This window comes from Lemur catta, chromosome 23 (genome assembly GCF_020740605.2).
Source record: "Lemur catta isolate mLemCat1 chromosome 23, mLemCat1.pri, whole genome shotgun sequence".
Lineage (NCBI taxonomy): Eukaryota > Metazoa > Chordata > Mammalia > Primates > Lemuridae > Lemur > Lemur catta.
The window spans coordinates 7,086,804-7,113,466 of record NC_059150.1 but is presented as its reverse complement, the minus strand read 5'-3'; the positions used below and the strand labels follow the sequence as shown (position 1 = coordinate 7,113,466).

The window sequence follows — 26,663 nt, the reverse complement described above, 5'->3', positions numbered from 1 at the left end:
CACAAAACCCGTGCTTAGGACCGCACTCCGAGCTCGGTGGGATTCCCTGACTGAGAGCGTGCCGCTGGTCAGCTAATTAAGACTCAGTAAATTTCAATCAGTCTTTCGTGGTTGACTTTCTCGCTCTGGTCCGTAACACCAGTACAATGTAAAGATCTTAATTTATAAAGCCTTTAAGAAAAGCATTCAAGAGAACTGCAAGTATAGTAAAACTTGAGTTCCATTAATTTTGCGGGATTGGACCAAACCGAACAGGTGGGAGCCGGCGGTGCTGGTCTATGCAGTACCTAAAGCCGACGGAAAAGAAGGAAATCCCCGCGCTCGCGCAGGCGCAGTCGGGTCGCTATAGTCGCGTACGCCGAGCAGCTCGCGCAGGCGCAGAGCCGTGCGAGGGCGGGGCCAACGGGCGAGGGCGGATAAGTTCCCCAGGCGCCCCGCTCCGCCCTGCTTCAGTTCCAGTCGTCGCCGCTAGGGGCGGCCGCGGCCTCCGCAGCCGCAACAGTCACGAAGCTGAGCGGCCCGAGTTTCCAGTCGGGCCGTTTTCTCCGGCGGGCCCCAGCATGGCTGCCTCCAGGGCTGCGGGCCGGGCAGCTGCTGCACTCTGGCTTTCCTGACATCCCCTGGCTTCTGTGCTTCCCTTGCCTTCCCCGGGCCACCCCGGCAGACATGTTTGCCAAGGTCTTTCGGGTCAAGTCCAACACGGCCATCAAGGGGTCGGACAGGTGAGGGAGGGAAGGGGCCTACTCTGCCTGCCAGGACACCCAGACGTCTCTCGGGCCAGGCTGGAATCCAGTCTCAGCTGGGCTTGAGCAGCCAACCTGGGGCGGAGGCCAAGGGGTACAGCCAGAGAAGGAACTTAAGGGTGAAGGGGGGAGGCAGACACATTTTAAGGGTGAGGACGGATAGGGGGCCTGATTTATCTCCCAGGCTGTCTTTTGGATATTCTAGTGAGTTTAAAAGAAAACGTAATTCAGTCAGCGTTTCCTGACTGTAGACTGAGGTGTTGTGGAGGCTGCAAAAAAAAAAAAAAAAAAAAGAAGGAATACAGTGTCCCTGCCCTGCAAAGAGCTTAGAGCCCCTTGGGAGAGATCAGACGGGGTACCCAGAATTAAACGTACACAAGAAAAAATTTCTAGAGAATAATTCTGGCAAGAGAGATAGCTGGAAGCTTAGGTGGAAGGGAATAAGGCATTTGTGGTAAGGAGAACCGTATCTGTGCAGATACCACCTTGGGAATTTTGGAACCAGTGTTCTATAATTGTCATTGTTGGTGTTATGGTATAGCTATTTAATCATAAGCTGACAGAATTGCCAAGCATATATGAGAAAGGAGTGGGTCTGAGGGCGAGGTATGAAGTCAGGAAGGCAGGGCTGAGTTTTCTATGGCAGGAAAACTTGGGTTGCTCTCTGAGCTTCGGTTTTCCCATTCACAAAATGGAAAGACACGTCTCAGGATCTTGTGAAAATAGGTAAGACACTGGGTGAGAAAGAGAATAAGATGTTCTGGAAGAGTGCGTGAGAATAGGGCATCATAAACCAGACAGTTTTTCCTTGGCCCTCACGATTTTATAGTGAGTCCTTCTGAGTTCTTGAAATTTACTGAAGTCCATCCAGGCAGCGTTCATGGTGCTGGTGTGCTTTCTGCAGGAGAAAGCTTCGGGCTGATGTGGCAGCTGCTTTCCCCACCCTTGGAACTGATCAGGTCTCTGAGTTAGTACCTGGAAAGGAGGAACTCAACATTGTGAAGTTGTATGCTCACAGAGGGGAGGCAGTGACGGTGTACGTGAGTGGTGGTAACCCCATCCTATTTGAACTGGAGAAAAATCTGTATCCGACAGGTATGGCAACAGGATGGGGATGGCCATTATAAACCTTGCTTAACATCTGCTTTTCTCTTTTTCTTCCATTAACTTTCCTCCAAACAAGCACAAAATCTCTTGCTACCATCCCTAAGGATCTTTGTAGACCTGCTGTTCCTGGATTTGGGTCTTTCAAAACCAGAAATGGCTACAGGAGAGAGAAAAAAAGGGCTAACACAGAAAGAGAGGGTAGCTGCAAAGGGAAGTTCTGAGATGAAGGAACAATGGCTGAGGAGTTTAAAGTGGGCTAACTAGGGATAGAGCAGAAATCTTGAAAAGGATGGAATTTCGGAGCATGTAAAAAATGTTTCTGAAAATGATTTGTAGCAGGGTTTTCCTAAGATACTGAAGAGAGATACTGTGATAGAAAAGAAGCTGGTTTAATTAAGCTACGTACCCAGCTGTCTTAGTGATGTGCTTCAATCAGATGTCCCACAGGTGTGTCACAGGGATTCGTTTAGGCTCTGACTGGCTCTCTAGGATTCTTTGCTTTCTCTTTGTCATAAATCTCAGGGATTCAGTCTCCTTTTCTCATTTCCACAGCTGTTGACACCTACTTTGTCACTTGGGGCTTTTTGTCCTCCAGGGTTGGCTGCAACAGTGCAACGCTGTCTTCTTAGGCCACTCCTGCCCCTACTCCCCCTTGCCTGCTACACCTGAAGACAAACACAGACCTTTTTTGAGCTAAGTGTTTTATTGCTAATCACTGTGAAACAGAGGGATTAATGATAAACACGGGAAAGTTTCAAAATTTCTTACAGGCTGGCTTGCTGTTCTTAGGTTACTTGCTTCTGAATCCATAATTGGAAGCCTCATAGGTTCTGTGCCCCTACTTTTATCCACTGTGGCCGTTTTCTGCTACTGTGATCTAGGTGCCTCCAAGTCTCAAGTGACACTTGGTTTCTTAGGTCTTTGCCTTCCTCAAGAATGAAACCTCTTTGGGCATCTGCTCACAACCTTCTCTCTAGCTTCGAGTTGAGTTTCTTTTCTGTATTCTAATTAAAGTGACTGTAATTTGAAGCTTTTTCAATTCCCCAGGAGATTGACTTTTTGGTAGTAAGTGTTTTCTGGGCCTCTTTTTTATACAGTGTACACGCTGTGGTCCTATCCTGATCTTCTACCAACCTTCACAACATGGCCTCTGGTACTGGAAAAACTGGTGGGGGGAGCAGGTAAGAGGATTTTCCTATGTTATGGCTATTGGCTGAAATCTTCTTAGTACGGGCCTACTGACTTAATACATTTACACATTTCCTGTGTTCATATGGTTGACAAATGGAATTTTTTCCACTGTGTGAGTTACAGCTCTCACTGGGCTGGCTCCATGAGCTCTCTGAGCCTCTGTGACCCTGTTGTGGGGCCTAAATAAGATAAGTGATATGAAAGTGCCTTGTGAACTGCCCTATACTATAAGTCAATGAGCTGAATTTAGGAAATCAGGACGAGATAGATTGTGGTATAGGACACTCAGTCTGGTGCTTCTGTTTGTCTAGACCCCCTCCCTCCACCCCCGGCCCCCCCCCCCACCCCCGGCAAAGGGAGAAGGTCTTATACTCAAGTTGCCATTTTTCAATTTTCTTGTGAATAAAATACATGTTTCCTTGTCAGATGAGTGAATAAATGATGAAGTAAAACATGGGATTTGATGGAGGCAGAATGTAGGTTGTGATGCTTTTGTTTTGTTTGCTGCAGATTTGATGCTGCCAGGACTAGTTGTGCCCCCTGCTGGTCTGCCGCAGGTACAGAAAGGGGACCTCTGTGCCATTGCCTTGGTGGGGAACAGGTACTGTGCCAGGCAGCTGTGCCTTTTCAGTGGGGAGAAACTTAGGTAAAAGAGGGTTGAAGGGGAATGACAACTTCCAAAGCATATGGACAGAAGATTGAAAGAAAAAATAGGTTCTTCTGGCTTGGTGTGTTGGTTCATACCTGTAATCCCAGCACTTTGGGAGGCTAAGGCGGGAGGATTGTTAGAGGCCAGGAGTTTGAGACCAGCCTGGGCAACATAGTGAGACCCTATCTCTACAAAAAATTAAAAAAATTAGCTGGCATGGTGGCATGTGCCTGTGTTCTCAGCTACTCAGGAGGTTGAGGCAGGAGGATCCCTTGAGTCTAGGAGTTGCAGGCTATAGTGAGCCATGATTGTGCCACTGCACTCTAGCCTTGGTGACAGAGTAAGACCCTGTCTCAAAAAAAAAAAAAAGGTTCTTTTGAAAGAAGCAGAAAGTGGGCCATTGGGGGAATTGCAGTGAGCCTGAGCCTGCTGGGAGGGTCCACACATCTGGGCTGAATGTACTTGCTATGGCTACTGCTGCTTTTTTTCTTTTAATTTTTTTTTTAAATAATTTTAGATTTAGAGAAGAGTTGCAAAGATAGTAGAGTTCTGATTTACTCTTTACCCCAGCTTCCTCAAATGGTAACATCTCGCATAATCACAATATGGTTATAACAACTAAAGAATTAACATTGGCACAATACTGTTAACTAAACTACAGACTTTATTTGTATTTCCCCAATTTTCCACTAATGTTTTTTTTCATTCAAGGATCCAGTCTAGGATACCACATTGCATTTAGTTGCCATGTCTTCTTAGTCTCCTTCTGTCTGTGACACTTATTTGGTCTTTCCTTGTCATTCATCGCCTTCATACTGTCCCCCGTCGTCTACGTCAGCAGCCTCATCTTTTTAATTATTTTTAAATAGGTTTATTGAGATATAGTTTATATACCATAAAATTCACCTTTTAAAATGTGTATTTCAGTTACTTTAAGTACTTATAGAGTTGTTCAACCATCACCCCACTGCTTCTTTTTTTTAATTTTTTTGTTTTGTTTTTTCTTTTTTTTATTTTTTTTAATAAAAAAATAAATAACTTTTTATTTCTTTTTTATTTGTTTTTTCTCCACCTCCAATGCTGATGGACCCACTACTTCTTTTTTAAAATAGGAAGTAATTGTATGAACAGCTTTAAAAAGTCAAAAGCCCCCTCACCCCACAATCCTTTTCTCCTAGAAGTACCCATTATCATTTTGATATGTATTCCCACTGCCCATCTTGGATGTATATATAGATATGTATATAAAAATATATGGTTTGGGTATGTGTGTTTAAAAATACAAAGAAAAGTATAGTGTATATGTATTTTTTCACTTAATGTAGTGTGGGCATTTTTCATGTTTGCACACACAGATCTGCTGAGTCTTTTTATTTGCTGCGTAGTAATGGAAGAAGTCCTCACCTGATTGAGGTTGCCTCCAATTTGTCTCTATTGCAAACAATATCTTATTAATGCCTCTAGGGCTACCTAGAATGAAGAACTGGTGGGTTGAAAATCATGTGTATATTCTGTTTTTCTACAAAAAAGCTGTGTCAGTTTTCACTCCTACCTATAGCGTATGTGGAGCCTATTTCCCTACACCCTCACCAACACCGGATACGATGGATCATTTTCATTTGTGTCATCCTGGTGAATGAAAAATGACATCTCATTATTCTAATCTTTGCTTGTTTGAGAGAGAAGGAGAGAGAGACTATAGGCATAAGAGGGGTCAGTGTTTAAAGATCTTATTTTTGCTACTCATATTCTTCTCTTTTCCTTGAACCTTTTGGAACCAAGCACATAGAATCTTTTCTTGTTTCCCTATAACAGAAGTTACAGTTGAAAAGAATGGTGGCATCATTATTTCCCCCCAGTATTCTACCCAAGATGGGAAGAAACTACATAAGTGGATATTCAGCTTATTCAATTTAGCCTTTAGAGCACAGGTGGGGATGGTTTGTGGGGCAGGAGGTTGTTAAAAATACAAGTCATGTTCAGGAGTGCAGTTCTCAAGCCATTGGCCTTTTTAGGGGTGAAAAGAAAAAAACCCTCTTTTAAAAAATGGGAAAGAAGCCAGATTGAAAGCTGCTATGACAGGAACTGACCTATAGGTACAGTAAATGGAGCTACCAGGTTTAGTGGGGGGGAAAAAAATTTTTTTTTTTTTTACTACACTTGGGAACTCTGCCTTTGAATCTTCTCCCCGGGCTACCTCGCCAGTCCTGTGTTCCCCCACTGTTACCCAGCTGGTCACCTATCCCACAGGCAGTATGTGGTCAATGCTTGAGTAACACTGGGATGACAGAGATTTCTCATTTGGGCTTTGGGAGTTTTTGTAGTTACTATAAATGATTGTTTTTGATATCCTGGAAGTACTCAGCTCTTAGATATGTAGTTACACAGAGAAGCCCTGTCATAAGGAAGCCAACTCAGAAGGAACCTCTCTGGCTGTCTCTACTATTCGTCTCTTCTCTCTTCCCTACGGCATCCCTCAACCTCATTTATGGCTCTGAACTTCCTTATAGGATGGCTATGACTTCTTTAAGGTAGAGGAGATAATTTATATTTTTGAAATTAAGGGGAACTATAAATATCCTTCCAAGTCCTGCCTGGGTTTAATTCATACTAGGAATTAAAAAAAGGTAGTGATAACCTCAGCAGAGGAGTTACTTATATAGAAGAGTAATATTTGGTTAAAGGATTTTTGAAAGTAATACTTACAGGTAATCTGAAGAAAACTGAGACTGGACTGAGTTTAGTTTTATGATACAAGAGGATGTTCACGTTGGTAACTGTGGTGCTTTTACCATGCATGTGGAAAGATGGCCCTCACCTGTGCTCTTCTGGTGGACCTTCCCTGACCCTGCTCTCTGGCTTCCTTCTTAGAGCCCCCGTAGCAATCGGAGTTGCTGCCATGTCCACAGCTGAGATGCTGACTTCAGGCCTGAAGGGAAGGGGCTTCTCTGTGCTCCACACTTACCAGGACCATCTGTGGTGGGTACAGTGTTTCTTCTGTTGATGGGTGGAGAGGACACGGGTCCTGAGATTCAGAAATGAGAATATTGGTCCCAGCCACATCCTTAGGCAAGTTGCTGACCCCAGACTTTCATTTCCTTGCCAAATATGGAGAAAAGAATTTTTTTTCCTGTTTGGACAAGAAATTAGACAGAACTTTGATTATTTTGGGGGTGATTTATAGAATCCTAGACCTGAAAGAAGGCCTTAGGGATTGTCTACTCTGCCCCCGAGTACGGTGATACTCAATTTTTTATAGCTCTGGTCAGTCTGGCCTTATCCACCATGCACACTTTAGGCATCGTCTGGCCCCGTGATGAGGACTTCTGAATCCAAATCAAAGCAGTTACATCCTCAGGCACCAGAGTGATAACCAATTACTTTTATGTTATTCAAATTTCACATTTCAGACTCCTCCTCATTATGGAAGTAACGCTTTCTAACCATAACAGTTGCTTTCTTGAGCCAGATACCAGTTCATTTCCAGTTATTTTCTTATCATTTTACCAAAACAATTAACAGTACTTTCCTCAAAAGCCAAGTACCCGGTCTTTTAGCCAAGTGTTGTGACCTCTATCTGAGCCATCCTTATATTTTCTAGCCCAGTCTTGGAGTTATTCATTTTACAAGTATTGTGCAGGCACTACCTCATCAGCCTATTTTTTTAGCAGATATTTGAGGGCTGATGGCTGATGTTCCTCTGGCACCTTGTTGTTTGTCAGTCCAGGCAACAGCAATCGTGGTCGTGTTGTCTAAGTTGTTTTGTCAGCAGCTGCCCCACCCCTTAAAAATGTTTATGGTATTTACCTGATCAGAATAACCTCACCATACACTTTGGCCTTACTGTTAAAAATACTAACAAGCCTTGCTACAGCTATCAGTTAAAACGTAGTTTGATCTACATGTTTCTGGCTAAGATAAAGCTTTTTACCTCTTTGCATGCTCTGCTATGTGGCACTGCTTTTTTTCCTGTCTTCCTAAGGCCTAGTGATGTAAAACCATGGTAATCTGTACTCTGCAAGTTGGACTGCATTGTAGTTAACACAAAGCTACTGACTTGCAGTCCTTGAGCAGTCCAGGTACTTGTGTTTTGTTACCGGCACAGGAGCCCTGGGTTTGTCTTTCACCAAACTGGCACTACGGATGCATTTGTGATCCTAATGTTGTTTAATTCAAAACGGTTTTATCATTAACTCATATAAAGGGAACACTTTAGGGGGCTTACCTTAAGCTGCTTTTTCTTTAATCTTCCTCTGTCTTGGAATGCCTATGATTATTTTTTTAAGGAGAAGGCAAGACTTACTGTCCCCATTTCAGAAATGAGGAAACTGAGGCATGGAATTTTCTAGGCCCAGAACTGAAAATAGGATTGAGGCAAGAGCACAGGCTCTCTGCTCTTTCCTGGACATTCCTACCTGTCTCTGAACTCCCTGCTGACTCTTCCTTGACCAGGGTTGGAGAGTGTCGTGGCTGCTGCTTGGTGTTTCTAACATGAGATTTTTCCAGGCGATCCGGAGACAAGTCCTCTCCTCCTTCCATTGCTCCACTGGCCCTAGATCCCGCAGATCTCAATGAAGAGAAGGGGTCTGTCCAGGTGAACCCCGCCCTGCAGGGAGACATGGGGCGCCTGACCCTGGAGGGAGAGGAGGAGGAGAATGGGGAGCTTCACCAGGCCAGTGGGGAGAAGTCACTCGCCGAAGCCTCAGAAGACACCAGCATTGGGGGCCTGAACCAAGACTCCACAGACAGCAAAACCCTTCAAGGTAGAACTCTGGGAGTAGAAGGGCCCATCTCCCCTCCTCGCAATTTAGGAGCCGAATGTGTTCTGCCCCACTTCCGATTAGAATGGCACTAAAGCTCCAGGACAGGAGGGAAAAGTCCTTATTTCTGTGAGGGTGGTGCAGCAGCCCTTTGACGCCTTCGAGTCCTTTCCCCGGGTGCCAGTCTGCCCCAGCATTTGGACTGTTCCCAGCTACAGAGCCCTCTAGGGTTTCTTCTGGCTCTGACTTGTCTGGGTGAATGCCCCTGGCTTGGTGGGACTTAGTGGCTTGACTCCTTCTCTGGGGTCAACTCTCTTTAAAGGCTCAGTGCTCAAAAGAGTGTGGGAGCTTTGGTGCCTGGGAATGGGCTCCTTTTCAGGGCCCAGGGGCTAAGGTGGGGATAGAGCTGGGGAGGTCGTTTTCTTGTACTGCACCAGGCATTCTGTAACCCTCAGGAAGGATGTGGTTCTTGTCTTTTCCTTGCAGAGCAAATGGATGAATTATTACAGCGATGTTTCTTGCATGCTTTGAAGTGCCGAGTCAAAAAAGCTGACCTCCCTTTACTCACCAGCACTTTCCTTGGCAGCCACATGTTCTCCTGCTGGTATGGAAGGCGAAAGGCCAGGGATTGGGTCTCACTCCTGCGTCTTGGCAGTAGGATAGGACAGGGCCGATAGGAGGCTGGTTGAGGGACATGCTGTGGAAAGAGAGGAGTGGGAGGTTGATCTGGCAAATTAATTAGGTCCTGCATTTTAAACACTTAAATTTTAGCTAGTGGAAGGATGTTGAGGAAATGGAAGGTTAAAAGTGTCGAGATTCTCTGAACACTGCCTCTGGCTGTGGTGGCTCTAGGCTGTCTCTGATAAATACAGGAGGTGTCCCAGGGGCAGCCTCTTTGTCAGGAGGCTTCTTTGGGAATGTTCAACCTCCTCGCACTTCTGAAAAGTAGGTGGGCCAGATTAGGTTTTATCAGGAGGAAGAATTGGTGTGAGCCCCCAGCCCATTGAGAACACGAGGCACCAGGGAGGTGGTGTTACATGTGGATGGAATCTGAACTTTGAAGATAGATAGACCCATCTGGGCTATACTTGTGGCTCCCCGGGGTGTCCGAGCAAGACAGATTTCAACTCCTTACTGGGCTTCTGTGAGCCCTGATGGCCAGTAATCACAGGGTTGCTGTAAAGATTAAATGGCCTGACATATGACAAGCACTTGATAAATACTGTCATGTCAGGAGGTTTGCTTATTGATTTTTACCTTGAGATTGAACACCTTTCTTTTTGAGAATCTTGCTCTAACTTTTAAAACAGTAGTTTCTAATGTAATCTCTTCCCATTTACACACGGCCTTCTTTAAGGCACTCTATGACAAGTGTGGTGGGATACTTGGTAATTTGTCCTGACCCGGCTGGGTAGCAAGTAGGCAAAGGGGTCCTGGAATATTTTCTAGGGTAGAGGTTTTTAAACCGGGGCAGGTGTAGAGGGGGTCCCTAAGAATCCCGTGGCTCTTGCATGTCACAGTTTGAGAGAAGATGTGAGTTCTGGGGAGAGGAAAAGATTTACAGTTTTTGTCAGGAATCTGCCTCTCAAAACTGATTGCTCTAGGGCAGGGGTCAGCAAACTTTTTCTGTAAAGGCCCGGTAGTAAATATTCTCAGTTTTGCAAGCCATATCATCTCTGTTGCAACTATTCAACTCTGCTGTCGTGGCACTAATGTGACCACATAGACAGTGGATAAGTGATGAGTGTGGCTGAATTTGTCCCTAGGATTTTATCTGCTACACCCTACTCTAGGCCTGGCTGTCTATAGTGTCAACTTGGCGTTAGAAAGGTTCACCTTGAGGTGGAACTTTTGAGGCCACTGAACATTGTCTGGTCTGAGAGGAATCTAAAGCTATATCCAGTACAGTAGCCACTGGCCACATGTGGCTATTTTAAATTTAAATTAATTAAAGTCACATAAAATTTAAAATTCAGTTCCTTGGTCACATTAGTCTCATTTCAGGTGCTTAATAGCCACATGTGGTTAGTGGCTACCACATTAGACAGAATAGATAGAAAACATTTCATCTTCATGGAAAGTTCTATCAGACAGCACCGACTTAGGCCCATAGTCTGCTTCCCTCTCTCTTCCCACCACCTGGCAGAGAGTTCTGGAACAGCAGCCTCTCTTTGAACGTGGGAGAGTCAGGCTGAGGAAAGAGGCCCTCCTCTCAGTGTCAGGCAGGTCCCCCACAACTGCTCGTTAGCTTAACTTGCCTTTTCCATCTGCCATCAGCCCTGAAGGACGACAACTGGACATAAAGAAGTCAAGCTACAAAAAGGTAAGCAGACACCTTCTCTGCATCCCACACACAGAGTTGTGTAGGGGCACATGTGACGTGAGCCAGAGGGACACTGGGGAAGCCCTGTCTAGAGGGCTCAAACTAAAGAATTAAGTGTTTCGATTCCAGGTATAAGGGGGAAAAAAGAAACTCTCCCTGAGTCGCAGCTGTTGGTGGCACCCACTTCCCTTTCCCCTCTGACCCCTTTATGTCTGATTAGAGTTCTGAGAGTCTTCACCAATTAGTCTCTAGCAGCTTCTTGCTACCTGACCCTCAGGGTGGGGGCCTTTGCAGTTCCTAGTTTGATGAGGGCAGGGACTGTCCCATATCCCTGCACAGTTCCTGCCTGGCTTGGGCTGGCATATCCTAGGTGCGCAGTATGTGTGTGGAATCAATGAAGTCCCCTACCACTGGCCCTCTCTCCCTTAGCTCTCTAAGTTCCTGCAGCAAATGCAGCAGGAGCAGATTATACAGGTGAAGGAGCTGAGCAAAGGGGTGGAGAGCATTGTGGCTGTGGACTGGAAACACCCGAGGTGAGTGCAGCGGGCCTGGTCACTACAGTCCAGCTGACCCCAGGGCACCTGGGCCACGGACTGGGGATTGCAAGACACTAGTATAAAATGTGTTCTTTTCTTTCCTTCTGCTGGGTTTTAGGATCACATCTTTCGTCATGCCCGAGCCCTCCCCGACCTCCCAGACTATCCAGGAGGGTAGCAGGGAACAGCCCTATCACCCTCCAGATATAAAATCCCTCTACTGTGTCCCAGCCAGCATGACCCTGCTCTTCCAGGAGTCTGGCCACAAGTGAGTTTTTGGAGAGCAGCCCTTCTCTGCCTGCTTGGTGTTCTGGCCTGCAGTTCTCTCAACCTAAGTAGTGTCTTCTGTGACTGGCAAAACCTGCTCTGCCACTTTCTCCCTTTCTCCCAAATCCAGCTTCAAACCTCTTTCCCCTGGAAGTTTCTCTGGACCAAGTGATCGAGAGAGTAGGTCTCTCCCTTTTCTACCTGTGATTATTCTTCACACAGTCATGCTCACCTCGGTCAGGAAAAGGGAAGAAAATAGAGGCAAAAGCTGAGGAGAGCTTCCTGCTCATCCCGGAGCAAGGCTGAGGATTTGCAGTTTGTCTGCTGACACAGTGTGAACTAACCCCCCCGGTCCCTCCTCACCTAGGAAGGGGAGCCTGCTGGAGGGCAGTGAGGTCCGAACCATCATCATTGACTACGCCAAGAAGAATGACCTGGTGGATGCAGACAACAAAAAGTGAGTGGATGAGAAGCAGAACTAGCTCTGTCTTAGTGGGTATTCATCTTTAGCAGACGTGGACACATTTGGGGAGAATGTCTGGAACCGGGTGTAGAAAATCATGGCGTCTCAGAGGTAATCGAGACTGTTGGTTTCCAAACCATGGGCTGTGGACACCCAGAGTTAGTGTCTGGGGTGTTCAGATCTATCTATGCTGTCAACACTGACGTAGACTGAGTAATTATCTCACTTACGTTCACCCGGGTAAACGATCTTCAAGGGACTATTGTGGGGAAAAAATGCAAACTTTAGAAAAAAGTTTACTGAAGTCATCATGGCTTTTTGGTATTATTTTCTTTTTTTTAAATGATACATAATATTTGTATATATTTATGGGGTACATGTGATATTTTGTTACACGTATAAAATGTGTAATGATCAAGTTAGGGTATTTTGGGTATCCATCACCTCTAGTATTTGTCATTTCTGTGTGTTGGGAACATTTCGAGTCCTCTCTTTTAGCTATTTTGAAATATACACTACATTGTTGTTAACTGTAGTCACCCTACTCTGCTATTGAACAGAACTGATACCTTCTATCTAACTGTCCGTTTACACCCATTATGGTATTATTTTCTTAATAAGTGGATACCGGTGGTAAATTACCAGATGAAGAGAGTTCGATTAATTATTTTTACTTTAAAAAGACATCATCATGATCAAAAAGTTGGGGCCTACCATCCTAATTTAATGGCCTCATTTTCAAAATCCCCACTTCTCATCACTCCTCCCAGCCTGCTGTGAAACTAAGCCCAGAAAGCTGCAGTCACATGGTCAGTGAGCAGAGCTAAACAAATAATTCTGGTCTTCAGATTTATCCCATCCCACTTTCCCTTCACCACCTGCTTCTCCTCCTAGGAAAGCACACTTGTACCTCCCATCCATAGGATACATTGCCTGGTGGACTGTGGTCCCATAATTGTATCCTGGATGACCATAAGGACATACAAGAGATGAATCCTGAGTTGGCCCTTGGGTCTGGAATTTCCTCATTGCCTCTTCTTTCCCTTCAGTCTTGTAAAGCTGGATCCCATCCTATGTGACTGCCTCTTAGAGAAAAGTGAACAGCACACAGTCATGAAGCTTCCATGGGACAGTCTCCTGACCAGGTAACAGGCATTAGCAGTCCCTCTCAACTTTTCTGTCACCTTGCACTTTAATAATGTCCCATTCTTAGTCTCTGACTTTCTTTCTGTAATTCATACCGTGTCAGTCTACATAAACACAGGCTTGAGTAATTCTGATGAGGAGTCTCTAGAACACTTTGAGCCAACACAATATGGGAGAACTTGAGAGGAAGAAAGAAAAGTAATATTAATTAAGAATAAGAACGCCAGTAAGATTTAGAAGCAAAGGAAGTTTGGGGAGAATTGTCTTAAAAAGTCTTCAAAGGAAAGATTCTTAATACTCCTTGTTTTCCACAGAACGATAACTGAAAATAGTTTAATCAGGATTCAGAAAGTACTGCTCATTGCCTGCCACCTGTTTTTGTGAATAGTTTTATTGGAACACAACCATATCCATTTATGTGCTGTCTGTGGGCTGCTTTTGTGCTGTAATGGCAGAATCGAATAGTTGTAACAGAGACCAGATGGCCCACAAAACCTAAAATATTTACTGTCTAGCCCTTTACAGAAAAAGTTTGTTAATCCTGTTGTATGTAATAGCAAGGGACAATTTGGTTAGATAAAAGGTAGAAATTCCTTGTGGTAAAGGTATTCTGTAAAAGGTGTCAGAAATGTGAAGCAATACTTGGAGGCAACAGGCTGGATAAGGTACATTCTTAAGACAGGTAGTAACCTCCACAAAGTAAACTGGGCAGGTTCTCAGGCAGCCAGGCCGGTGGACAGTTTCCAGGGGCTCAAGTCACCGATGTTCCCTTTCTAGAATCAATGGGTCTCAACCTTGGCTGCACTTTGGGGAGTCTCAAAAAGTATGTCTGGTCAGGGATACTGATTTAATTGGCCTGGGGTGCAGCTCCTTAGGTGATCTGAATGATTCTAATGTACAGCCAAGGTTTCAAACCCCTGCCCTGCAAGATCGACTTACACCCGACTGCCTGCTGGTAGTGGAGTATGAGGAAATAGTTGCTGTTGGCTGTATCAGTGTACAACTCATAACTCCCATTTCAGATGTTTGGAAAAATTGCAGCCTGCCTATCAAGTGACCTTTCCCGGACAAGAGCCCATTGTGAAGAAAGGGAAAATCTATCCAATTGACATCACCCTAGCACAGAGAGCTTCTAATAAAAAGGTAATTTTCAAAAGATACAGTGTTTGAGGATGGTGATTTAATGTCATTGCCAAGCTCTAGTCTCCCTAATATGATTGGAGGTTTTTAGGTGGCCTTAAACACCTTAAAGTTTGTTTGTGAAATACCCATGTTTGTGTGCCTGGGCTGGGCTCTGTACAAAACGGGTAAAGCTGACCCCCTCACTCGCTGCCCTCTAGGATTTTGTGCTGGGAAACTTGCTAGAGCCTGGTTCCTAAAGTAAACAGGATTTTATTTTTATTTTTTTTCTTGGAACTATGTCGTGGGCTTTCAGCTCTTATACGTCCTTTTAACTCTTGGGCCTTGCTCAACGAAAATAACTTGTAAAAAACTGCTAAAAGAACTGAATGTTTAGCCTGACAACACAAAGTTGCAGGGAACCAATTACATCTGTCCTCAAATATGTGAAAGGCTGTCCTCTGGAAAAGTAGTGTAAAAATAGGATTTTTGGGAAATCCCAAGAAGACAGACTTGAGTTCAAAATAAGGAATTTTCTAGTAGTGTATGGTTATGAGCATGGGCTTTGGACTTAGACCTGGGTTCAAATGCAGCCTTTGCCTCACCCCTTGACCTCCAGCATGCTACTTAATCTCTTTTTATCTGCATTTCATTGTATGAGAAATGAGCCTAATACCTACCTTGAGGATGAAATGAAGGAATATATATGGGTGAAGCACTTAGAATAGTACTTGGCCTATCAGCATTCAATAAATGAGAAACAGTAATGATAAATTTAATAATAATTAGCAAAAACCACTATTTATTGAATGTGTATGTGCCAGATACCATACTAAGCAATTTTTATATATATTTATTTAAACACTAATTCTCTATTAATAGTATAATAATTAGAATTGTCCAAAATTGAAATTGGTGTTTTGCAGTAAACTTCTTCAGCATAAAAAAAGAAAAAAAAAGAAATTAGTGTTTCATGAAATAGTGCGTTATTTTCTGGAGGTCTGCAAGCAAGGTTAGGTGACCACTTTCTAACGGAAGATGTAATTGTGGGTTCGTGCATCAGATAGTGGGTTGGAACAGAGGTGACCTCTAAAGCCTTACTGATTCTCAGATTCTCTGGGTCTGGAGTCCCTTGACAAGCTTAACGTTATTTGGAACTTTTGTAGACTTTATTGATAGCAATCATTCCCACCCACCCCGACAGTAACACACTTTACCATCTATAGTCATGAATGAGAGAGAGCTTGTTTAAAGCAACAAAGAGAGAATTACGATTTTTTAAAAGCGTTAATGTTTTTCTTTTTTATCTCCAAGTCTTTGCAAAGTTGATACATAATGGGAAAATGCATGTCTTGCTGACTAGATACTTGATATTAAGGAATTATTGATAATTTAGGTGTGATGATGGTTTTGTTTTAATGTTAAAAAAGAGCCTTATCTTTTGGATATGCATACTGAAATATTTGTAGATGAAATGATCTGATGTCTAGGAGGATTTGCTTTAAAGTAATATAGGAGTGGGGGGTAGGTAGGGCTATAGATGAATCAAGGTTGGCCATGAGTTGATAATTGTTCAAACTGGTGATAGGTACGTGAGGTTCATTATATTATTCTACTTGTATTTATAACTTCTCCATTATACAAAACCTTTTTAAAAAGTATACGTTATATGTAGGATAGAGATTATCCCACTAAACATATAACACATATATAGGATAGGATAGGATCAACTTAGAAGCACAAAAATAATTTACTGGATAAAAACGTTCCACGGTTATAGGGATGGTGACCTATCAGAGAATGCAGAGGGTGAGGCTCCAGAAGCCTGAAGTTGGGTCGCCACCACCATTGGTTTTCTTTTCTTTTTTTTTTTTTTGTCTTGTTTTTGATCTTTATTTCTTTGTCTAATTGGAGAGGATTTACAGATTTTAATATAGAAAGTCCTCGGAGTTATTAGTATACAGTGACATGGTGATTTCCCTACATGCAGTTTTACAAGGGTAGTTTTCTTCATAGGCTGTTTACATTGTTTCTGCTCGTGTTTTATTGCCTTCCCATTCTTTATTTTTCTCTCTTCTCCTTTTTCACTTATCAGGTTGTCAGATTCCTCCCCTCACCTGGCCATAAATACATATTTTAATACTCACTGCACTTATGGAATGAAGTTTTATGTTCTGTGTCCATAATTTTAAAAGCAAATGAAACATTTCTAGTGTATTTCTCTGTTTACAGTAACTTAATGGAAATGCTTTGTATTCATGTGAGCCTAGATTCCTTTTGTTATGTTTGAACAGGGGGATTGTTTTGTTTATTTGACTTGATCTTGTCCTTCTGGGTCAATAGCTTTAATGAAAAGTATATTTCCTATTGCTAATATGTCTACTTAGAATTGGTTGGTTGCCAACAAAAGTTCAGTTCTAACCAATGTGTAGGTTATTTTTTTATTATTATTCTTATTTCAGCATATTGTGGGGGTACAAAAGTTTAGGTTACGTATATTGCCCTTGCCTCTTCCAGCCCCTTGAGTCAGAGCTTCAAATGTGTCCATCCCCTAGACAGTGCGCATCGCACTCATTATGTATGTATACACCCTTCCCCTCCCCCACCCATATCTGCCCGACACTCGACCAGTGTTATTCATAAATGTGCTCTTAGGTGATGAGCAGTGAAACCAATTTGATGGTGAGTACATGTGGTGCTTATTTTTCCATTCTTGGGATACTTCACTTAGCAGAATGGGTTCCAACTCTTTCCAGGAAAATACAAGAGGTGCTATATCACCATTGTTTCTTATAGCTGAGTAGCACTCCATGGTATACATATACCACATTTTATTAATCCACTCATGTATTGATGGGCACTTGGGTTGTTTCCACATCTTTGCAATTGTGCATTATGCTGCTATAAACATTCGAGTGCAGATGTCTTTGTTCTAGAATGTCTTTTGTTCTTTTGGGTAGATGCCCAATAATGGGATTGCTGGATCAAATGGTAGGTCTACTTGTATCTGTTTAAGGTATCCCATATTGCTTTCCACAGAGGTTGCACTAGTTTGCAGTCCCACCAGCAGTGTATGAGTGTTCCTGTCTCTCTGCATCCATGCCAACATTTGTTGTTATGGACTTTTTTTTTTTTTTTTTTTTTTTTTTTTTGAGACAGAGTCTCGCTTTGTTGCCTGGGCTAGAGTGAGTGCCATGGCATCAGCCTAGCTCACAGCAACCTCAAACTTCTGGGCTTAAGTGATCCTACTGCCTCAGCCTCCCAAGTAGCTGGGACTACAGGCATGCACCACCATGCCCAGCTAATTTTTTCTATATATATTTTAGATGGCCAGATAATTTCTTTCTATTTTTTAGTAGAGATGGGGTCTTGCTCTTGCTCAGGCTGGTCTCGAACTCCTGAGCTCGGAAGATCCACCTGCCTTGGCCTCCCAGAGTGCTAGGATTACAGGCGTGAGCCACTGCGCCCAGCCTGTTATGGGACTTTTTAACAAAGGCCATTCTCACTGGAGTTAAGTGATATCTCATTGTGGTTTTGATTTGTATTTCCCTGATGATTAGAGATGTTGAGCATTTTTTCATATGTTTGTTAGCCATTCTTCTGTCTTCTTTTGAAAAATTTCTGTTCATGTCTTTTGCTCACTTTTTGATAGGGTTGTTTGATTTTTTCTTGCTGATTTTCCTGAGTTCTAAATACATTTTAGTTATCAGTCCTTTATTGGATGTGTAGCATGCAAAAATTTTTTCGCATTCTGTAGGTTGTCTATTTACTCTCGTGACAGTTTCTTTGGCTGTGCAGAAGCTTTTTAATTTAATCAGGTCCCATTTATTTATTTTTGTTGTTTCCGTGATTGCCTTTGGGGTCTTCTTCATAAATTCTTTGCCTAGGTCAATGTCTATAAGAGTCTTTCCCACATTTTCTTCTAGAATTCTAATAGTATCACTTCTAAGGTTTAGGTCTGTTATCCACGGTGATTTTTGAGAGAGGTGAAAGGTATGGGTCCTGTTTCAGTCTTCTACATGTGGCTATCCAGTTTTCCCAGCACCATTTATTGAATAAGGATTCTTTTCCCCAGAGTATGTTTTTGTCTGCTTTGTCAAAGATTTGATGGCTATATGAGGATGGTTTTGTATCTGGATTCTCGAATTTGTTCCACTGGTCTGTGTCCCTGTTCTTGTGCCAATACCAAGCTGTTTTAATAACCACAGCCTTGTAGTGTAGTTTGAAGTCTGGCAAACTAATACCTCCCATTTTGTTCGTATTGCTTAAAATTGCTTTTGCTACATGGGGTCTTCTCTGGTTCCATACAAAGCATAAAATTATTTTTTCTATATCTGTGAAAAATGATGTTGGTAATTTAATAGGGATTGCATTGAATTGGTAGATCACTTTGGGTAGTATAGACATTTTAACAATGTTGATTCTTCCGATCCATGAGCATGGTATGGTTTTCCACCTGTTTACGTGCTCTGTGATTTCCTTCCTCAGTGTTTCATAGTTCTCCCTGTAGAGGTCTTTTACCTCCTTAGTTAAATGTATTCCTAGGTACTTTATTTTCTTTGTTGCTATTGTGAAGGGTATTGAGTCTTTGATTTGGTTCTCAGTTTGACTGTTATTGACAATATGAATGCCTCTGATTTGTGTGTATTGATTTTGTATCCTGAGACTCTACTGAATTCATTTATCAGTTCCAGGAGTCTCTTGGTTGAATCCTTGGAGCTTTCTAGATATAATATCATATCATCTGCAAAGAGTGAGAGTTTGATCTCTTCCGTCCCCATTTGGACACCCTTGATTCTGCTCTCTTGCCTGATTGCTCTCGCAAGGACTTCTAGCACTATGTTGAATAGCAGTGGGGACAGTGGGCAACTTTGTCTGGTTCCAGTTCTTAAGTGGGAAGGCTTTCAATTTTTCGCCATTCAGTATGATGTTGGCTGTGGGTTTGTCATATATGGCTGGTATCATTTTTAGGTAGGCCCTGTCTATGCCTATTTTGTTAAGCTTTCTTATTATAAAAGGGTGTTGAATTTTGTCAAATGCTTTTACTGCATCTATTGAGAGGATTATATGGTCTTTGTTTTTGCTTCTATTTATGTGGTGTATTACATTTATAGATTTGTGTATGTTGAACCATCGCTGCATCTCTGGGATGAAGCCCACTTGGTCATGATGGATTATTTTCTTGATAAGCACCTGGATTCGATTTGCTAGGATTTTATTGAGAATTTTTGCATCTATATTCATGAGGGATATTGGTCTGTAGTTTTCTATTTTTGTTGCGACCTTTCCTGGTTTTGGTATTAGAGTTATTGGCTTCATAAAATGTGTTGGGGAGGATTCCATCTTTCTCCATGTTGTGGAATAACTTTTGTAGGATAGGCACCAGTTCTTCTTTGTAGGTGTGGTAAAATTTGGGTGTGAAGCCATCTGGTGCTGGGCTTTTCTTTTTGGGGAGGTTTTTTATTGCTGTTTCGATTTCAGTTCTTGATATTGGTCTGTTCAGGAATTCTATTTCTTCCTGGTTGAGCCTAGGGAGGTTGTGTGTTTCTAAAAATTTGTCCATTTCCTCCACATTTTCCAATTTGTATGCATATTTTTATAGAATTCATAGATGATATCTTGTGTCTCTGTGGCATTGGTTGTGACTTCTCCTTTCATGTTCATGATGAAGGTTATTAGAGATTTTTCTTTTCTGGTCTTAGTCTAGCCAAAGGCGTGTCAATTTTGTTTATCTTTTCAAAGAACCAACTTTTTGTTTTATTAATCTCCCATATAGTTTTCCTGTTGTCCAGTTCATTTAGTTCTGATTTGATCTTATTAATTTCACTCCTTCTGCTGGGTTTGGGATTGGTCTGTTCTTCTTTCTCCAGCTCTTTGAGTCTATTCATTAGGTTGTTTATTTGTAACTTTTCTGTCTTTTTGATATAGGCATTTATGGAAATAAACTTTCCTCTCAGAACTGCTTTAGCTGTGTCCCACAGATTTTGATAACTTGTGTCTCCTTTGTCATTTAGTTCTAAGAATCTTTTGATTTCCATCTTGATTTCCTCATTTATGAAATGATCATTCAGGAGAAGGTTGTTTAGCTTCCATGACTTTGAGTAGAAATGAGAATTTCTGTTAGGGTTGATTTCTACTTTTATTCCATTGTGATCTGAGAAGATGCCTGGTATAATTTCTATTTTTTAAAACTTTTTAAGACATGCTTTGTGTCCTAAGATATGGTCAATCTTAGAGAATGTCCCATGAGCTGGTGAGAAGAACATATATTCAGTGGAGTTTGGATAGAATGTCCTGTAAATGTCAGTCAGGCCCATTTGTTCTAGCGTTTTGTTTAAGTCCATTATTTCTTTGTTTATTTTCTGTTTGGAGGATCTGTTCTGTGCTGTCAGCAGAGTGTTGAAGTCTCCGGCCATTATGGTGTTATTATTTATCATTTGGTTTAGTTCAAGTAGGGTTTGCTTTATGAATCTGGGTGCATCTAAGTTGGGTGCATACATATTAAGTATAGTTATGTCTTCTTGTTGAACTGTACCCTTCACCATTATATAGTGACCATCTTTGTCTCTCATTACTTTTGTTGATTTAAAAACTAAGTTATCTGAAATTAAAACTGCCACGCCAGGCTTCTTTTGGCTTCCATTTGCTTGAAATATCGATTTCCATCCTTTTATTTTCAGTCTAGATGCATCTTTGCAAGTTAGATGAGTTTCCTAGAGACAGCAGATACTTGGCTTGTATTTTTTTATCCATTGGGCCAGCCTATGTCTCTTGAGTGGGGAGTTCAAGCCATTCACATTTATTGAGAGAACTGATAGGTGGGGTGGATTTGTGTTCATTCTGTTGGGTAGAACTTCACTGCTACATTTTCTCTCTTGGGCCATTGTGGTATCTGGCCTTTGATCTTTAGCTTTTGAGTAGTTTTACATTCGTGAGTGTTTCTTGTGCTGGTCCGTGTGCAACTCTGTTTTGAGTACTTCTTGGAGGGCTGGTCTTGTCTTGGTGAATTCCCTCAGTCTTTGTTTATCTGAGAATGTCTTAATTTCTCCTTCGTATACAAAACTTAGCTTTGCTGGGTACAAGATTCTATGCTGGGCATTATTCTGTTTCAGAAGAGTGAGGATGGGGCCCCTGTCTCTTCTTGCTTGTAAGGTTTCAGTTGAGAAATCTGGCGTTCGGATGGGCTTTTCCTTTGTATGTTACTTATTTCTTTCGCCTTACAGCTCAAAGAAGCGCCTCTTTAGTGGATATTTTGGTCAGTCTGATGACTGCATGATGTGGTGTCTTCCTATTTGCAATGAATCTCCCAGGGGTCATTTGGGCTTCTTGTACCTGTATATGTAGATTTTTAGCAAGGCCTGGGAAATTTTCCTCAATTATCTCTTCAAATAGCTTATTCAACCCTTGTGTATTTTCTTCTTCACCCTCAGGAATGCCCATAACTCTCATGTTAGGCTTCTTCACATTATCCCACATTTCTTGCAGACTCTGGTCTTTTCTCTTATTTCTTTGCTGTATCTCTGTGACTGATTTATTTAATTGGAAGGTGTTATCTTCGATCTCTGAGATTCTTTCTTTTGTTTGATCTACCCTGCTCTTGAGGCTTTCCACTGTGTTTTGTAGTTCCCTGAATAAATTCTTCACTTCCAGGAGTTCAGTTTGATTTTTCTTTAATATTTCAATTTCTTTAGTGAATTTTTCTTCCAAGTCCTGGATTTTTTTGTGTGTGGTTTCTTTGTGTTGGTTATCTATTTTTTTTTTGCATATCGTTCAGTTTTCTGATGATCCATGTTTGAAATTCTTCTGTCATTTTGGTGTTCTGAGTTTGGTTAATGTCCATTGCTAGAGAGCTGGTGTTTCTCTTCGGGGGTGTGCTTTCCGTTTGATTCTTCATACTTCCGGAGTTCTTTCTCTGATTCCTTCCCATCTGGATCAGCTACTGCTTCTTGCCTTTAGATTTTCGTTTGGATGATGACACACCCTGTGTAGTATCTGAGGCACTAGGTGGTGTTTGTGGTGAGATTTGACCACACCCTATATGATGAGTCAGTAGATACAGTAAAAGGGTGTGCAGAATGACCTCCCTGTCAGTAGGTGGCGCTTGCTGGGAGGAGCAGGCTGCAGGGTTGTTTTTGGGTCCTGTGACCAACTCTTGTTCCTCTGGAGAGACATTCTAGTGCCTCACTTGGTGGGTCGGGCCCTGGTACTTCCAGGTGTGTCCTTATTCTGCACGGCAGTGGGGGCAGGTCAGGGAGTGAGGCTGGGCAGAGCTGGGTTGGGTGAGCCTGCCCTCAACTCCACAAATGCCATTAGCAGGGGTCAAAGGTCTGTTCTTTGCCTCTGGGCAAAGCTTCCAGAGAGGGGCTGGAATAGCCCCACTCAGCAGGAAAGTCTGCGTGTGGGGTGGGGCTGTCTGAGACCTACAGTCTAGAGCAGGCCTCGCTCCTTTCCACCCTCCCCTATTCCGCAGTTTCTCCGGGGCCTCTGTCAGCAGGCAGGACCTCAAGCCAGTGGATCTCCCCTGGCTGTGATACAGGCCTGGAGGTTCCTTGCCCAGGATCGCAGCCTGGGCTGGGCGCACGGCCTTTCTGTGAGAGGAGGGTTGCCTCTCAGGCACGCTGGTCTGCCCCTGAAGGCACACACACTCAGTAGGGTCGTTCACAAATAACCCTTCTGTGCCCCAGGGCAATGCGATTGAGGCCTGGGTGTACGGGATCTGGTCTGCAGGCCTGTCCCCTGGGCCCTGGAGATCAGTCCCTGACCCTTCTAGGGAGAGGAGCGCTGGTCTCAAGTCACCCACGGGGTGCCCAGGCTGGATTGGTGTCTCTGTGCCTCAGGATTTGCCCCGCTCTCCTGGAGTCACCAGGCAAGCAGCACCTGGGAGGGTGGTTGGGTAGGGAGCTCGCAATCTGAGTACCCCTCAGTCTGCTGTAGGTCCCCAAAAGGAGAAGTCCTGTTCCCTGCAGATGCCTCCGAGTGGTGGCTAAATTGTCTCTCTCGGCAGTGGCCAATAGGGAAAGGGGGAGGGGAGAAAGAAGCGATATGGCGCCTGCCGATCGGCTCGGGTCTGTGGACCGGGAGGTGCCCCGAGGTAGATGGGAGCCTGGTGCCCTGTCCTCAAGAGGCTCACAGCTCACCGGTGGGGGCCGTCTCTGGGCTGGTGTGGGCAGGTCTCTCCGCTCAGGAGCCCACCCGCAGTCCAAAATGCAAGGGAGGGGAAATGTAGCTGTTCCACCTACCCTTGTTGCTGGTCTCCAAGCCTCTCGGGGGCCTTTCTCCTTCCAGTTCTCCTCCGCAGCTTCTTCGTGTGGAGTCTCCTGTAGTTTCAGGTGCTCTCCCTTCTGACTCTCGTCTGATCTATGTTCGTCTGCCTGACTATTTTTTTTCACTTTCTTCTAAAATCTGTCTTTCTTGCAGAGACACTGTGGCTGGTGGTTTTTCTCGTCCGCCATCTTGATTCTCCTTTGTGTAGGTTATTCACCACCATTGGTTTTCTTTCCCACTGTCCCTCCAGGTGACCGTGGTCCGGAACTTGGAGACCTATGGTCTGGACCCATGCTCAGTGGCTGCCATCCTCCAGCAGCGATGCCAGGCTAGCACCACCATCACTCCTGCCCTTGGGGCCAAGGACAGCCTGCAGGTGCAGATCCAGGGAAACCAGGTCCACCACCTCAGCTGGCTATTGCTCGGTAAGCATTCCTCTGAAGAACAGTGGCATTGGTCTAGCTGGGCAAAGATCTTCCTGCTGACTCAACTTGATCTAGTTATCATAACACACACACAGACACACACACACACACACACACACACACACACACACACACAGCCAGCAAAAGGTGGAACCAGTGTTTGAACCAGATCTTTGGCCCCTTTCAAATTCAATGTTCTCTCCACTATACTATTGGAGTAGTTTTCTTCCTGGTCTTCCGTTTTTATAAAACATTTGTTGAGCACCCAAACTCTGCCAGGCACTTTGCTGGGCTTTTTGCAGGCATTGCTCTTAATCGTAATGATGTTGCAGAACTGTTACCTGTTTTGCAGATGAGGAAACTGAGGTTCCAGGGAGGTTCAGTGCCCTGCCCCAAGATCATCTGACTCTTGGGTGCTGCAGCTGGGCTTGGAATCTTTTTAGACTCCAGAGCCCAAGTTCTTCCCACTAACTCTGGGTCACCTAGCTTCCAGTTTGTCCTTAGTTCAAATCAGCTTCCACATCTCTGTCTGATCAACTTTCTTGAACAAATGTGATCATATCACTCCCCTCTAAAAAACTTTTTTCTTCTTTTTTTAAAAATTACAAAATTTTTTTTAAAGGACATAATGGCTGGAATCTAAAAAACTTTGTATACCTCTTCCATGCTTTCAGAATGAACTCCTAAGCTCATAAACAAGACCCTCCCAGCCTGAGCGCATTTTCCCTGCTGTCTCTCTGGCAGCTCGGCACCCCCGTCGTAGGCATCACCGTGTGCTTGGTGTCCCCAAATACACCACGCTATGTCCATACTTGTACGCTTTTGCCGGGCTGTCCTCTCGCCTAATGTACCTTCTCACAACCTGAATCTGCCTCGCTGCAAAAGCTCATTGGCCCAGCTCAGGGGTCATGGGAAGCCTGTCCCAGAGCATGTCCTATTTCATTAAATTAGCGTTTAAAAAATTGCTAATGTAGCACTTTCCCATTGTGTTTATATTTCTGGTTAGTATCTGCAGCTTGGCTAATTTTATCTGATATCTGAACCCCCTGCTAGACTGAGCTTCTCGAGGCAGGAACTTCTCCTTTTTCATCCTCAGGGCCTGGCACATAGTAAATGCTCAATAAGCAAAGTCACATCGTGGCCTATGGCAGTACCTAGCAGTTAACTTATTGGGAATTCCTTTATGTGAAGAACCCCATGTGAGGTGCTGAGAAGAAATATAGAGAAAAACAGATGAACACACGATTGAACATAGACACCTACATTCCTTCTCATAAGAAAATTATAAATGCCTGAAGTACACCTAGAAAGTAGCTAATCACTGTGTGAAATTTACTGAAATAAATACTTCAGCCTTGAGGTACAGGGACAGATGGTCCATCCAGAAGGCTTCCCTGGGAAGTTGGGTTTGAGCTGGGTGTGGAAGAGCAGATCACATGACGGGAGTTCTTGACAGCAGGAATGAGCCCTCCGTGGGGCTGAGGGGGCTGGAGGTCAGCTGTGTCCATGGGTTGGGGCCAAGGAGTGACACGGTGAGCCAGAGGGGAAGCATGGAGGGCCAGCAGGGGGGCAAGGTCACACCCCACTGAGGAGTGTCTGCTTTTTGGATTGTAGAAGAATATCAGATCCCTCGAAAATACATCCAAGGCCTAGAAAAGGCCCCCAAACCTGGCAAGAAGAAGTGACAGACTCTTTGTTTCATGCGCTGGATCCAGTGGAAATCCAAGCTCTGGGGTGGTAATTTTTATGAGCATTTTCAGCTTTTGCAAATACAAAATATAATTCTTTACCCAAATAAATTTTTATTCTAATCTAAATATGATTTCCCTCTTGTTTCCTCCACCTAGCTAAAATGTTATACTAACTTTTAAAGTCAGAAGCATTTTAAATCGACAGAAGAGGCTGCAGTGGTGTGCCTTTTCCAGTTATTGGTTTCAGTGGTTAGTTCCTCCCCTGCTTTGAAGGCAGGACGGACCATTCAAAAGTTCAGCCAGGTGTGCTTCCTGTTTTTAAAGCCCCTCTACCAAATATTCCGTAGCCTCTTACTCATCTGTTCCTACTACCTAATTAACCTCCTTGCCCAAAATAGTCCCTTCACATTTCTAAAAAGTTAGTCATATAGAAAACAGAACCCAGCTGTTCTCTATCATCAGTCAAAGCAACAGAAGAAAGAATTGATCCCAAATTGCAGCAGACTTTAGGCTAGGTAGAAATAAAAAACAATAAAAGCACATTAGGACACTGGTTTCTATAGGACAGCGATTCTTCCCCACCTTGAGCACACTGCCACTAACTGGTAAGTGTGTGATGCCACTCCAACATGGTAGCTTTGTTACAGTGAAGAGTCTTAGCCAACAAACGCCCTCTTCAGCCCCAACTCCTTAACCTGGGGTCATGGAAGTGGTCTTTAGTGTGTCTTCAGAGGGTCCAACTCCCTGAAATGGTGCATAAGATTTTATATGATCATTTTCCTGAGAGAGGGGTGATGCTTTTGTCAAATTCCCAAAGGGATCACTTGAGGCCAAAGAGATTTAGAACCATTGCTGTGGTCCCACTCAGCTCACAGAAGTCATTTCTATGAGCAGACCTATCCTTGTACCACAGGAAGGGGGAAGAGCTGGGCTAAATTCCTTAAGAGTTCTTGGGTTTTACCATTAAGAAACAATTATA

General features: G+C 43.5%; 1 protein-coding gene across 3 annotated transcripts; it reads left to right on the top strand.

Moving 5' to 3' along the window:
• The first annotated feature begins 454 nt into the window (after positions 1 to 454).
• On the top strand, positions 455 to 25,810 carry EIF2D (eukaryotic translation initiation factor 2D). Of its 3 annotated transcripts, none has more exons than XM_045536591.1 (15): positions 455 to 722; positions 1,648 to 1,838; positions 2,948 to 3,031; positions 3,552 to 3,642; positions 6,562 to 6,669; positions 8,197 to 8,453; positions 8,910 to 9,054; positions 10,728 to 10,773; positions 11,203 to 11,306; positions 11,428 to 11,577; positions 11,944 to 12,033; positions 13,089 to 13,184; positions 14,208 to 14,328; positions 23,819 to 23,993; positions 25,608 to 25,810. In XM_045536591.1, exons 1-15 carry the CDS (start codon positions 667 to 669, stop codon positions 25,676 to 25,678), a joined length of 1,785 nt encoding a protein of 594 aa, XP_045392547.1. In that variant the 5' UTR covers positions 455 to 666; the 3' UTR covers positions 25,679 to 25,810. The 3 variants fall into 3 exon arrangements, with proteins under 3 accessions (XP_045392547.1, XP_045392549.1, XP_045392548.1); XM_045536592.1 differs by having other exon boundaries at positions 487 to 722; positions 8,937 to 9,054; XM_045536593.1 differs by lacking the exon at positions 11,428 to 11,577 and having other exon boundaries at positions 484 to 722.
• The last annotated feature ends 853 nt before the right edge of the window (positions 25,811 to 26,663 follow it).

Bases quoted from the DNA above. Each gene is read 5' to 3' on its own strand.
- EIF2D (XM_045536591.1), top strand. From the start codon at position 667: ATGTTTGCCAAGGTCTTTCGGGTCAAGTCCAACACGGCCATCAAGGGG. The intron at 3,032-3,551 runs GTAAGAGGATTT...TGTTTGCTGCAG, and splicing joins AAAACTGGTGGGGGGAGCAG to ATTTGATGCTGCCAGGACTA. The intron at 6,670-8,196 runs GTGGGTACAGTG...AGATTTTTCCAG, and splicing joins ACTTACCAGGACCATCTGTG to GCGATCCGGAGACAAGTCCT.